We start from the raw sequence: 13,861 nt of genomic DNA, 5'->3' as shown, positions 1-13,861 counted from the left end.
AGCACATCATGGGTGATGGTGAGTCTCTTAACCACCTTCCATCTTTTTATATCTCCACTGCTTTCCCCTCTGTTCTTTGTAGTCTAGGCATGAGGAAAAGGCTACCTCAGAGTCACCAACCAAGCCATCCTTATTATATCCATGCTTCTCTGGTTCGATTTCCATACTCTTGAGCGTGTCAGCCGCCAATGAGTGTGCAAAAGAAAGAAAAAATGTGCAAAAGAAATAAACAAAAAAATAATGTGCAAAAGAAAGAAAAGAAAAAGATGTGAAAAAAAATAAGGAAAAAAATAAAGATTCATTGATTGAGGGGAAGCCTCCGTTTTTATTTACCAAATACCCCTTGATTCCTAGTGGTTTGACTTTCCTTAGTTATGTTTAGATTCTCATACCGGAGGTCCAACTTTCAGATCACTACTAGGATTTGAATCTCATGTTTGTCGAACTCCAAGAGTCACACACACACTTTTCTCATGGAATCTATGCTTTTCACTTAATGCACCACTTTCTTTTATGAGGAATTTTCTAGAGGCTATGCACATTGTGTTTTCAAGTAATTATGCTTCTTGGATGGTCTTGTGTGTTTTAAGGTACAAATCTGAAATTCCTTGCTTGCTCCACCATATTATTTTTTGTCTTTTTCTTCTTGTTCACTATTTTCAATATTTGTGGTTGCTTTTAATGTGGGAGAGTTTGGTTCATCTTGAATTGGTTTAGTCAAGGAGTTTGGCATTAGTTGTTTTGCATGTTGCTTTGCATTGGCTTCTTTATTGTTTCCTTCATGCATGCTACTGTTATTTAGATCATCATATCATTGCTTGTGTGGTTTATGCTCTTGGTTTCGTTGTTTGAGCTTTCTTTGTCAATTCGTGACAAAAAGGGAGAGTACTGTCATGTGTCCATGTGTCCTTGGATTTCATGTTTTCATAGACATGTGTCGTAGTGTGATTTCCTCCATTCATGTGTCGGGTGCATGTGTCTTAGTTTTCAGGTTTTCATGCTACATGTTCTTAAAATCTCCAAGTCGCATCTATTCATGTTTTCCATCTCATGCTTCAAATGCTTGAAGATAATCTAGCCATATGTTTATTACTTTTTCATATACTCTTGCGGGACTAATAGTTGTTTTGGAGATTGTGGCACTAATAGCTGTTTTGCAGATCTTAACCTTGAGAAAGAAGTTTGATTTTGTTGGCTGAAATGGGTTGGGGTAATTAGGATTTTATTTGTTAGGTGTGTTTTGTCACAGCATTGTCAAAGGAGGAGATTGTTAGGTTTTTATTCTTGGCAATCCTGTTTGACAAAACTCCTTTCAGTTGTACTTATTTTCGCTCTTTTTATTTCAGTGAGGCTATGAGTTTTTAGATGCGAATCTAACCCGAGTTGTGCCTTGCAGAGAAGTTTGTGATGTCAATACTTTCAAGATTGCCACTTCGCTGATTATGACGGGGATCGAGCTGCCCGGTCAGCTCGCGGGGGTCCAAGGGGCAACGCCCCTTGACGGGTCCGAGGCAGCGCCACGGCGGGGTCAAGAGGCAGCGCCCCTGAAGCAACGTTCAAAATTGCATTCGAAATTGCATGTCGGCCTTGCTCCCTCGAGCGAAGGGTTCCTCACTCGAGCGAAGGCTGCGCCCGTATAAAAACCTGAAAGAGATGATTTCACGCTCGAGCAAAGGTTGTGTGGCTCGAGCGAAGCCACTTATAGAAAACACACGTTTTTGGTTCCTCGCTCGAGCAAGAGAGTCTTCCCTCGAGCGAGCCTCGCAGTTCCAAATTTCTATAAGTACGGGTTTCTATCAGATTTTAGGATTACTGCTTCAGATCTTCTTTTTGGATATTAAGGTTTATATCTGGGGATATTTTGCTAGTTTTCTTTGATGTTTAATTGAGTATTCAACTCATGGTCTATAAGTACGGGTTTCTTTTTGTTTGTTCTACACAAAAGAGAAAGTTGTTCTTCGGTGGATTTTGAAGAATTCGAGCCTGAAGCTTTGGTGGATTCTGGAATGGCTCATCGTCAAGACAATTCCGAGGTGAAGACAGGGTTGGAAGAGGCACATAGGGGTTGGTTCAATTCTGGCGTGTATTCGCTAGGTAATTAAGAGTATACGTGTGTAATTCTTTTATATCTTCTTAGTGGATAGTTTTGTTGGCTGTTGCCCGTGGTTTTTTATCACTCCAATTGTGGTTTTTCCACGTTAAAATCGTTGTGTCGATTTGTCTTGATTGTTTGATTGGGATTGTTTTATTGCTTTAAATTGATACATAATCACAAATCAATATCTAGCGGATTTCAAGATTTTTCAGTATTATATATATCAACTTTTATTTATTACACATACAATCATTTAGTGTCTCATTCCCTTGCCACATCATTGTAAGTGACTTTTGTTAGAAAAAGATAGGCACTAATATAATTTAATTAATAAAATAATTAAGAGATTTATGATAAATAAAATATGAAAGCAAGTAAATTCACAAAGAGTAAGAAAGAATTGGCCTGTGAGATTGAAAGGCGTGTAGTCACTGCCCTAAAGCTGCTGGACGTGAAGGTACAGCCAGAGTGCAACGGCTCCAAGATACAACCCAAGCTCTCACAGCCTTCCTCATTCGATGTTCACGTCCACCAGGAGGATATGAACGAGTCACGGACCATAGTTGCCCAGAAATACATAAAGTAAATAAAGTACTCTTATATTAAAACTCAATATTGCATATACATATATCTTCTTGCGATTTTTATCCATCCTCTTTCTTTAGAAAACACAAGAATATATATAAGTGAAAATCTCATAAAATTTAATCATTACATAATTATAATAATAAAACTTAATAATATCTTTGTAACCAAAATATTTAAAACCAATATTAATGTTCATAACAGTCAAACAAATTAAATAGAAATAATTAATTTTATTTTTATTAAAATTCCAACATTCCCCCACTTTTGATAAAAATAAAATTTTTAATACTACCATAATGCTTATATTATACCTCCACAATTTAAAACTTTATACTCAAAACATTATAAATATATATAAGGGCAACTGCATACTGCGCAATAGGTATGGGAACCTTCCGAGCTTGAACCACACTTAGTGTTGACAATTTTCATCTGAAGGAACATAGTGAAATATATCTTGAATTGGACCCTTTGAGCCAGAGTTTAACTTGTCACACACACAGCATTAGTATTGGACATCAGTTCGTGAGTTAGTGCTCTTAAAGACCATGCACTAGATCTTGATTTTCATGGGGTTACTAGAGACTAGCCCAAGTCTCCAGGTCGCAGCCTCACGACAACTCCAACTTAGTAGAACCTTCCAAAGGTACAGTGACGAAATGTACCTTGCAGGGGATTATCTGCCTTGGATTCATTCAGGGTAAAACCCTTACTAACCAATCACTTCTTCAGCACTACTGCCTTAGGGATAAGCAAAAGATCAACCTTGATATGGTGTCTCCTAAAAAATGAGTGCTGGAATCAAGTCACGCTATATGGATTGTTTTTATCCATTGAACTTCCTTCATGGGATCTCCAATCACAGAAGATGGGTTACCTTCCTAGGTGACTTCCTCATAGGCTTATACTCATCACCCTCGACAAATAATAGATCTAGCCTCTACACTAGTCTAGAGGAAAAATTCCTCTTCTGGCTTCTCAAGCCTAACTGTTGATCAACAACGTATTTCTTTGTCTCATGGAGTATATAATTATTAAGCCTTTTCCATTACAGCATTTCTCTACTTATCTTTATACACCTATAAAATTTTCAAGCACACTTCTCCAATAAACAATGTTAATATGGCCTCTCAAATATCAATTATTCTCATATACAACACATTGACAATATATATAATCGCCATGCCATTCAATTATCAAATCAAAACCTTATTAAGTTTTATGAATTTCTTTTCTAATTCATGACCTATGAATAAAGAATTTATTTTCAAATTACGCAGAATTAAATAGACACAACTTCTCACAATTATCAGATATAATTCAGCCACAACAAACATTCAAATTTGTTCTAACCAAAATATAAAAAAATTAAATATAGGTCCTAATTTTTACATAATATACATATAAGAATTCTTGCATAACCTCACAACACTTCCCATTTCAATTTTTTGTTTCACACAACAAGAATATTATAGTGCTTTTAGATATAGCCACCTCATTTTCCTTTTCATTTTGAGTTTGAATTGAAATTTTGAAAAAAAAACTTCAATTATATAAGCAAACTAATTTCAGAATATTTCTTACCTTTAAAATTCTCCACACCAGAACTAACTTCTTAACTCCACGATAGTTACATGTAACACAATAAGACATAATTAAACGAAATTGTTTCATCTGAATATTAAACAAAATAATTTTTACCAATACATTCCAACCCAACATATTTTCCACCAATAAGGTTGAGACAACTAATTCGAGCAATAGGTATATTAAACTGGTAACTATTATAAAAAATTAAAACCCATGAATACATATTCACATGTTTAAATCATCTAATTTTATGGAATATAAAAACCCTCAAATATTTGTAACTCATAAATTCAATTTACCACAGCTAATAAGAATGATTTCAAAGTTGAAAAATCTAGAAATCCCCTAGATGTTGATTTGTGATTATGTATCAATTTTAAGCAGAATATAACAATCCCAATCAAACAATCAAGACAAAAAAACACAACGATTTTACGTGGAAAAAACCACAATTGGACACCTCCAACTGTGATCAAAAAACCACGGGCAACAGCCACAAAACAATCCACTAAGAAGATTTAAAGAAATTACACAGGTATACTCTCAATTACCTAGCGAATCCACGCCTAATTGAACTAACCTCTATGTGTCTCTTCCAACCCGTCTTCACCTCGGAATTGTCTTTACGATGAGCCACCTCGGAATCCACCAAAGCTTCAGGCTCGAATTCTTCAGAATCCACTGAAGAACAACTCTCTCTTTTGTAGAACAAAACACAACCTTTGATGTACTCTCTTTAAACCATGAGTTGAATACTCAATAAAACATCAAAGAAAACTTACAAAGTATCCCCAGATATAAACCCTAGAACCCAAAAAGAAGATCTGAAGTAGTAATCCTAAAATCTGACCCAACAAGCGAATTTATAGAATCTGTCCCGCGATCTCCACTCGAGCGCCCAACAGCCCGCTCGAGCGGCTTCAGCAAAATATGCGCGTGATATAACAGAGGTCCACTCGAGCGCTATAGAACCCGCTCGAGCGCAAAATTACACATCTCAATACTTTTACAAGCGACCAAAACTGCTGGAACCAGGAATTCTCCACTCGAGCGCGGGTATGTCCGCTCGAGCAGACAGACAATTTTGAATGCATTTTTGCATTTTGCTTCGGGGGCGCTGCCCCTCGACCCCGCCATGGCGCTGCCCCCTCGACCCCCGCGAGCTGACCGGGCAGCTCGATCCCGTCATAATCAGCGAAGTGGCAATCTTGAAAGTATTAGCATCACAAACTTCTCTGAAAGGCTTGATTCAGGTTGGATTCGCATCTAACAACTCATAACCTCACTGAAATAAAAATGCGAATAAAATTACAACTCAAAGGAGTTTTATCAAACGGGATTGCTAAGAAATAAAACCTAACAAAAGTGAAACCTACAAACATTGATCAAGCCCCAAACTAACTGTTCAAAATAATTTTTTCCAACACATTGCAATCCTCATTATTCTTAACAAAATAAAATTATTAATTACATAACAACGACTTTTTTCCTTTTCGAAACCAACAATCAATTATATAATGATGGAAGATTAACATTATGCTAGTACTTAGAATAAACCAATCTTAAACTTGCTCGAATCCTTTTTCACATAACCAATTAATCCTTTTTCACCACATTCCAATCCTTTTCTTCTTTCTTTTTTTTAAATAAATAATTTAAAGCGAAGAAGACAATGACTCTACCAGCAATTATATTTATGAAACTTGCTTGAATAATATAATTGAATTTATCTCAAGTTTTTCAAACTTTTAAAACTCCCAAAATCATCAATATTCAAATGATATATATCATAACCAATTAATTGTTTTAATATATATAAATTCTTTGTAACTCTTTACAAAAGCTATGAGGCTAATCAATTTACAATTCAAGTCTCCTATTATGTATTAAATGACATTTATGGTGAATTCTAAATTAAACTATGAAATAAATATTATGGCATTTACCCATTGTAATCTAATTTGTATTTTATAAATAGCAAACCTACGGCAAAACACCATCCCATCTTATATTTATTTTTTTGATCGGCAAAAAAATCTTTATTGATGAAACATACAAAGTATGATTAGATACATCAATAAAGAGGAGCTTAGAGCTAACACGAAGCTCCAAGCGCCAGTTGGTGAGAAACCAACAAAAAGAAAAACAAAAGTTGCTGCCAAAGAACCAAAAAACCAGTTTTTGTACCACCCATACCATGACTGGACTAGCAAAATGAACAAACTTGGAAGTCTAAAAAGAGGCTCATTATGTCTTCGATCCCTGCCCTATATCAGAAATGCACAACCCCATAGTAAACCAGCACACTATACTGAAGCAAACAATAGACTGCCAGGTCCTGAACCGGACTCCATTCACCGCCACTTCTGATACATGACCTATTGAATTCCCAGAACCTAAGCTCCCACGACTGATTCCATGGCCTGCACCTTCTGAGACCCATATACTATTGAAATACAATCCATTGCAACACTGCAATCAAATTAGACTAATCATATTTACAAACATCATTGCTTGCACATAATTTGTTTTATTTAAATCACAATACACTTTTAAGTTTTTAACAATGACAAAATTTATAACACATTTATTCTCATAAATTCGTATTTCTGAATTAACGTTAAAATCCAAATACTAATAGTCAACAGTCACATGCTATCACTTACATATAATAAGTGTAAATCAAAGACTAAGCAATAAATTAAATATGCAACTATTTCACGTACTCCTTAGCGACAAATTCGAAAATGTTATCTGATAACAATTATATTCCATTTCAAGTTATTTTAATTTATAAACCTTGACTATTACTATTATTTAACATTAACATCGCAATACAATATCCTCAATATTAACCACCAATGATTAAAAGTTACCAATTGCATATACAATAAAAATTTCTAATATGCTATAAAATTATTTATCATAGAATATATGACAGAATTACAAAAGCCCATCATAAAAGTCTAATTTCAAATAACCTTACATATGAAATTTATATTAATCATTCTCTAAAATGTTTCACAAGTTAAACACAAAACTGCTTTTCCCTTATATATATATATATATATATATATGATTATACTAACTTTCTGTTGCCAAAGATAATTATTAATTTTCTACAAATTATAGAAAGGCTCGGAATTACATATAACAGAAACTCATGAACCAAATAATTTAAAAGGAATTACTTAACAAACCAATTTCAAGCTACATATATCTAGTAATAAATAATTTACAACAATAAAAGTAGAGATATATAGTTGTGAGATTCTAGAGACAAAGATACCAACTAATTTCACATATGAAGAGTAAGGGAAGACTTTAAATTCAACATGTACCAAACTTTTATTTTCCTTGACATTTGAAATAGATATATTTTTTAAAAAATAAAAACACAACAGCTTTAGATTGTTAGGAAAAAGCTATGCACTAATATAATTTAATTAATAAAATGATTAAGAGATTTATGATAAATAAAATATGAAAGCAAGTAAATTCACAAAGAGTAAGAAAGAATTGGCCAGCAAGATTGAGAGGCGTGTAGTCACTGCTCTAAAGCCATTGTTTCTTCCCACATGAAGGTACAACCGGAGTGCAATGGCTCCAAGATACAACCTAAGCGCTCACAGCCTTCCTCATCCGATGTTCACGTCCACCCAGAGAATATGAACGAGTTACGAACCATAGTTGCCTAGAAATACATAAAATAGATAAAGTACTCTTATGTTAAAACTCAATATCATATATACATATGTCTTTTTGCGATTTTTATCCATCCTCCATCTTTAGAAAACACAAGAATATGTATATAAGTGAAAATCTCATAACATTTAATCATTACATAATTATAATAATAAAACTTAATAATATCTTGTAATGGAAATATTTAAAACCAATATTATGTTCATAACAGTCAAATAAATTAAATAAAAATAATTAATTTTATTTTTATTAAAATTCCAACAACTTTATAAATCTAAAAATATGGATCTCTAACCTTACTCACAAATATATTACACCACACAGCACGACACACATGCACAACCTACACCACATGACACACACTGCCACCATCACTACACGTTGCCCATCCATGCACGAGAGGGATTACAAAATCAGAAATTCCTATTCAAAATTTATCCAAAAATAACAATTAATGATTATAATTTATTTCACTCATAAATCTTACACTTTAACAAATTTATCCAAGCTTTTTCCTCCATGGCACTTGCATACATTTGACACATTGTTTAGTGGCTCAACTCATAGGATAATAATTACTTTTTATTAATTACATTTTGGCCCTAAAAGATTATTATAATTATACTAATTACACTCTTTTACAAAATTATATATTTAATCCCAATTATAAAATCACATATAAAATTATAAAATGGATTTTATTTTTTTCTCATTTATATTTAAATAATACTGATACAGAATTATAAATAAATAAATAAATTTTCAAATTGTTATAATAAGCCATCTAGTTGATTCCCATAGACCTTACAACTAACACGTACAATAATTAAGAAACGATGAAAAAAACCACATATATATGTCTAACATGCACATTACTCTCTCGAACAATCCATAGGCTTGAAGGACACAATTCTCTTACGGAGGTCATAGCCAACCAAGAAGTTCATTTGTGCCACATTACCAAAAATTCCAATATTGTCTGCTGGTGCAAAAGCAAAGCACGCAACGTCACTGCTTGTTTCGATAAAAGTATTCAAATGACTCAATTTCACATCTGCACCGGTGAAGTGTGCTGTAATAATGGGAAATGAGATTTCATTACTAACTTTGTAGCACAAATCCAAAATCTTTTGTGGGTCGTCGATTGGTTCCTCTTTAATTGCACTACGAACTGCTGATTCTAACCGGCTGTAAAAATTTGATGGAAGGTATGTCAATGTTGTTCCCGAGTCTATGATGATGTTACCAAAAGCATTTGGAGATGATGAAGAGTTGTAAAATTCTAGCCTTTGACGCCCAACACTGAAGCCTTCCAAAGTCAAGAAATAAAAGGTGTTTGGAAATTTCCGAGTTATTGGAGTAGATACCACTCTATTTCCTGAAACTATAGCATTCTGACCGAAATTCATTTGGCTAGACTTTGTGTTGTGTGAGGAGAATGGCACCAAGCAATAGGAAAATTTGTCACCAATTGAAGACCGCAATTGGGAAATAAGAGAAAGTGGTCCACCCCCAAGGCCAATTATGCCTGATTCATTCTCACTAAATGAACCATCATTTACATAGCCACACCCAAAAATGATTTTAGGGAGGGACATTGGTCGCCTAGTGGTGGAACTTAAAGTGACCGTTTCTGTGGCAAGAATACCCTGGCTGGAGGAACCATCACCATATGACGCCATGTACTGACAAATACCATCACTGCAAAAGGTTCCTCCAAGAGTTTGGCATGCTCTTGAATCACAAGGAGCTTCTTTGTATGTTGAGGAACTTGTAGGATTGAAGAAAGGAGCTTTTTGCTTGTAACAATCAAGACAAGGCATACATTGCGTCCATATAAGGTCGCTACCTGTGTCAGCAATGGCTAGGATACTAACGGGTGGTGTTCCAATTGTTATTTTCATTAGATATTCTCCATCATCAGAAATTACATCACTGAAGGCTGACCATGGTGTCGTACAAGCTCGTGTATAATACTTGACACGATTAGTTGAACGATACAAAGCACTGCTCACACGTTCAAAATGACTTAGAGAAGAATTGTAGAGGGGAGATGATGGTGAATCTCGATGGATGAGGTCCACACTAAATCCGACAGGATTAGCTTCAAGAAGGGAAAATGGAGAGAGATAGATAATGGAGATGGTGATTGCAAATATGGTGGAGACAAGGGAATGAAATGGTTTTTTCATGATTCTTTGTGTGATGAATAATAGCTTTATGAGCTGATGATATGAATGGAGAGAGGTCAATTTACTCTACTTATAGAGAGCAAGGGATGGCTATCGCTAATAAAGTAAATGTACTGTCTTCATGATAAAATGATTTTTTTCTTTTTCGGTGACTTAACAGTAATTTCTCTTTTCCTTGTATGCATCAATTTCCATCTATTGTGAAGTCAATGAAAATATTGAGGAAACTAACGTTAATTGTTGGATGAAGTTAAGAATATCAAATTTTTTACTAAACAAATAATTAAATGTCTTATATCGGTGTAGAGTCTGCAATAATATACCATCTTCATGATCCAAGTTTATTTTGATAAAATAATTTCTTTTCTTTTCTTTTCTTTTGGTGACTGAACAAGTAACTTCTCTTTTCCTTATATGCATGGATTTTCATTTACTGTGAAGTTAATGAAAATACTGAGGAAACTAACATTAATTATTGGGTAAGGCTAGGAGTACCAAATTTTTTACTAAACAAATAACTAAATGTTTCACATGAGTGTAGGATCCGCAATAATATACCATCTTCATAATCCAAGTTTGTTTTGATAAAATGATTTTTTTTCTTTTCTTTTGGTGACTGAACCAATAACTTCTCTTTTCCTTATATGTATGGATTTTCATTTATTGTGAAGTTAATAAAAATATTGAGGAAACTAACATTAATTGTTGGGTAATATTAAGAATACTAAATTTTTTACTAAATAAATGACCAAATGTCTCACATAGGTGTAGGGTCTGCAATAATGTACCATCTTCATGATCCAAGTTTGTTTTGATAAAATGATTTCTTTTCTTTTCTTTTCTTTTCTTTTGGTGAAGAAGTAACTTATCTTTTCCTTATATGCATGGATTTTCATTTATTGTGAAGTTATTGAAAATATTGAGGAAACTATATAAGGATTTTCATTTATTGTGAAGTCAATGAAAATATTGAAGAAATTAACATTAATTGTTGGATAATGTTAGAAATATCAAATTTTTTACTAAACAAATGATCAAATGTTTCACATGGGTGTAGGGTCAGCAATTTTATAAACCCTACATTCATGTGAGACATTTAATTATTTATTTAGTAAAAAATTTAACACCTATAACATTTTTCTTAATTGTTTGAGTTGATGCAAATACTGGGTAATCTCTAGTACCCCTTAATTAGTAATGAATGTAGAGATACATTGCATTATTGCTGGTATAAATAAAGAGAAATGTTAGGGATCATGAAAATTTTTTAATGAAAATGATCATGAAAGATTTGTAATTCTTAGATTACCTTGATTAGTGTATGGTGTTTTATTCTAAATGTAATTTAAAAGTTACAAATCTTTTATAATTATTTTCATAAAAGACTTTTCATCATACCTAATAAATAAATAACAGAGGTTTTTTTTTTTTTTTTGGTGGTCTAAAACGAAAAGTTTCTCTCGCGTCTATAATTGTGTTGTTAGACTGTGTTATTATGGGTTGCAGGACCCACTATAGGTCCCACGTCGATAATCTACTTCATTTAATTTTTTAGCCTCTATACGTGAAGAAAAATAATATATAAGTAACTTTTTACATACATATTATAGATTTAATGATATATAAGTTACATGATTAATTGATAAGTGAAGAAGACATAAGATAGAGAAATAACACAATGAAAAGTGGATCTAATTTTAAGTTTGAATAATATACTCATATGTGAATTATCTATAATAAAAAAATAAAAAATAAAAAAATTGATTCAATAATTGTAAGTTTGTGATTAAATTATATTTGTTCAAAAAAAGAGATATATTTTTGAAAATATAATTCATAAATATGATGATGAAATCATGAGGTTATAGATATCAGATCCATTTGATTTTTTTATTAGGTAGATCATACTTACAAAATAAGTAAATCGGATATCAGTAACCTTTTCATCCAATCATTGTTAGTTTATATTTAAAATCACACTTATCATTAATTGTTTTTAATTTAGTTTTATACTTAAAATCATACATATCATTCATTTTTTTAGATACAAATATGATTGGATGAAAAGATTATTGATGTATAATTAACTTGATTTTTTTACAAATTTAATCTACTCAATGTATCTTAAAAATATAAACCATTTAAATTATCAAAATGAGATTTAAAATGGGCCTGATTGAGCACACAATCAGTCACCCCCCTTCCTAACTTACATGTAACATGCACCCAGAAAAAAATGTGAATTGTACCAGTCTTGAATACCATTTAATGTGCTCTAACAAATGAATCTAATGTCACTAATGCTAATGCATTGAATTAACATATGAAAATGCTATGAATCTCAAATAATTTATTAAATTTCTCACATAGGTATGGAACCTACACAAACTCAATGTGTGTAGGTTCCACACCCATGTAAGAGGTTTGGTAAAATATTTGGTAGATTATTTGGGATATCTAACATTACTCATTAACATATATCCCACCTTTCATGTCTTATATTAGGAAAAGGAAAATGCTATGAATCTCAAATAAATTACTAAATTTTTTACCAAATATCTCACATGGGTGTGAGACTCACACAAATCATATGTGTGTTAGTCTCACACCGATAAAAAAAGTTTGATAGAAAATTTAATAATTTATTTGATGTTCCTAACATAACTCTTTATATTAATTCACCTTTCATGTCTTATATTAATTCATGGAAAATTCTAAACATACATTAGTCATACATTGTCCACAAAATTAAAGAGCTTACAATTAAATTTTTCATTGTCTAAATACAATATATATACCCAAAAATCTTTTCAAAAATCAATGAATTCAAATTCAGATGTAGTCAACGTAAGCACATTTTAGAGGGGTTATGAGACGAGGATTAATGTGAAATTCAAATTCAAATTCAAAACGTATTTTGTTTGTCTAAATTTTAAATAATAGATAATAAATAGGGCATATTAAAACGTGGGTTAAATTTTGGAAAATCAATGAAATAGAATCATAAAATATGGCAATAAATACAAAATTCATGATTTAAATTGGGGGTGTTCTAAATGCGGACTTAAAAAAAATTCTACACCCACCACCACATGCACTACAAGCCTTGTACTTTAGGGGGAGAAAAAACTTTTACATATAATAATAGAGAACATGGGGTAAAGAGAAACATAATGGGTGTATTTAGAACCTCCCTTAAATTGGTTTCCCCTTCAAGCAATGACAGATTAGTACAAATATCAGACAAACTTTCGAACAGATATACATTATGTTCAAATGTTTATGTCCAAATAATTATTTTTTGTTGGCAAGTTTATGTGCAAACATTTGGCATCATTAATGGAGTATATTGAGATTTTATATGGTGTTCGAATAAAATTACTGCAGAGTACTCCCGCGCTACTTAAAAAAATACAACAATGCACCCCCCTCCCAAAAAAATAATAATAATAATAATAAATAAATAAATAAATAACAAGTATTTCACCAGAGATTTTGAATGAAGATGACTAAAAACTTAAGGAAATGTAGAATGAAGTATGAACAGACCACTATAAACAACCACCATATTGGTGCATCTGTGCTTCTGTTGGTGTTAAATTTTAGATCATTGCACACACAGGCTTCAATTCCCATCACACCTTTACATATTCTCTTTCTCTTGGAGACCCACACACACACACACAGACAG

General features: G+C 32.6%; 1 protein-coding gene across 1 annotated transcript; it reads right to left on the bottom strand.

Moving 5' to 3' along the window:
- Positions 1 to 8,662: 8,662 nt before the first annotated feature.
- LOC114322522 (aspartic proteinase CDR1-like) lies at positions 8,663 to 10,228 on the bottom strand. The gene has a single exon (XM_028269860.2). It carries the CDS (start codon positions 10,168 to 10,170, stop codon positions 8,851 to 8,853), a length of 1,320 nt encoding a protein of 439 aa, XP_028125661.2. The 5' UTR covers positions 10,171 to 10,228; the 3' UTR covers positions 8,663 to 8,850.
- Positions 10,229 to 13,861: the final 3,633 nt, after the last annotated feature.

Source organism: Camellia sinensis, chromosome 5 (genome assembly GCF_055761805.1).
Source record: "Camellia sinensis isolate YWXY chromosome 5, ASM5576180v1, whole genome shotgun sequence".
NCBI lineage: Eukaryota > Viridiplantae > Streptophyta > Magnoliopsida > Ericales > Theaceae > Camellia > Camellia sinensis.
Note: the sequence above shows the minus strand (reverse complement) of the source record. Positions and strands in the feature narration are given on the sequence as shown.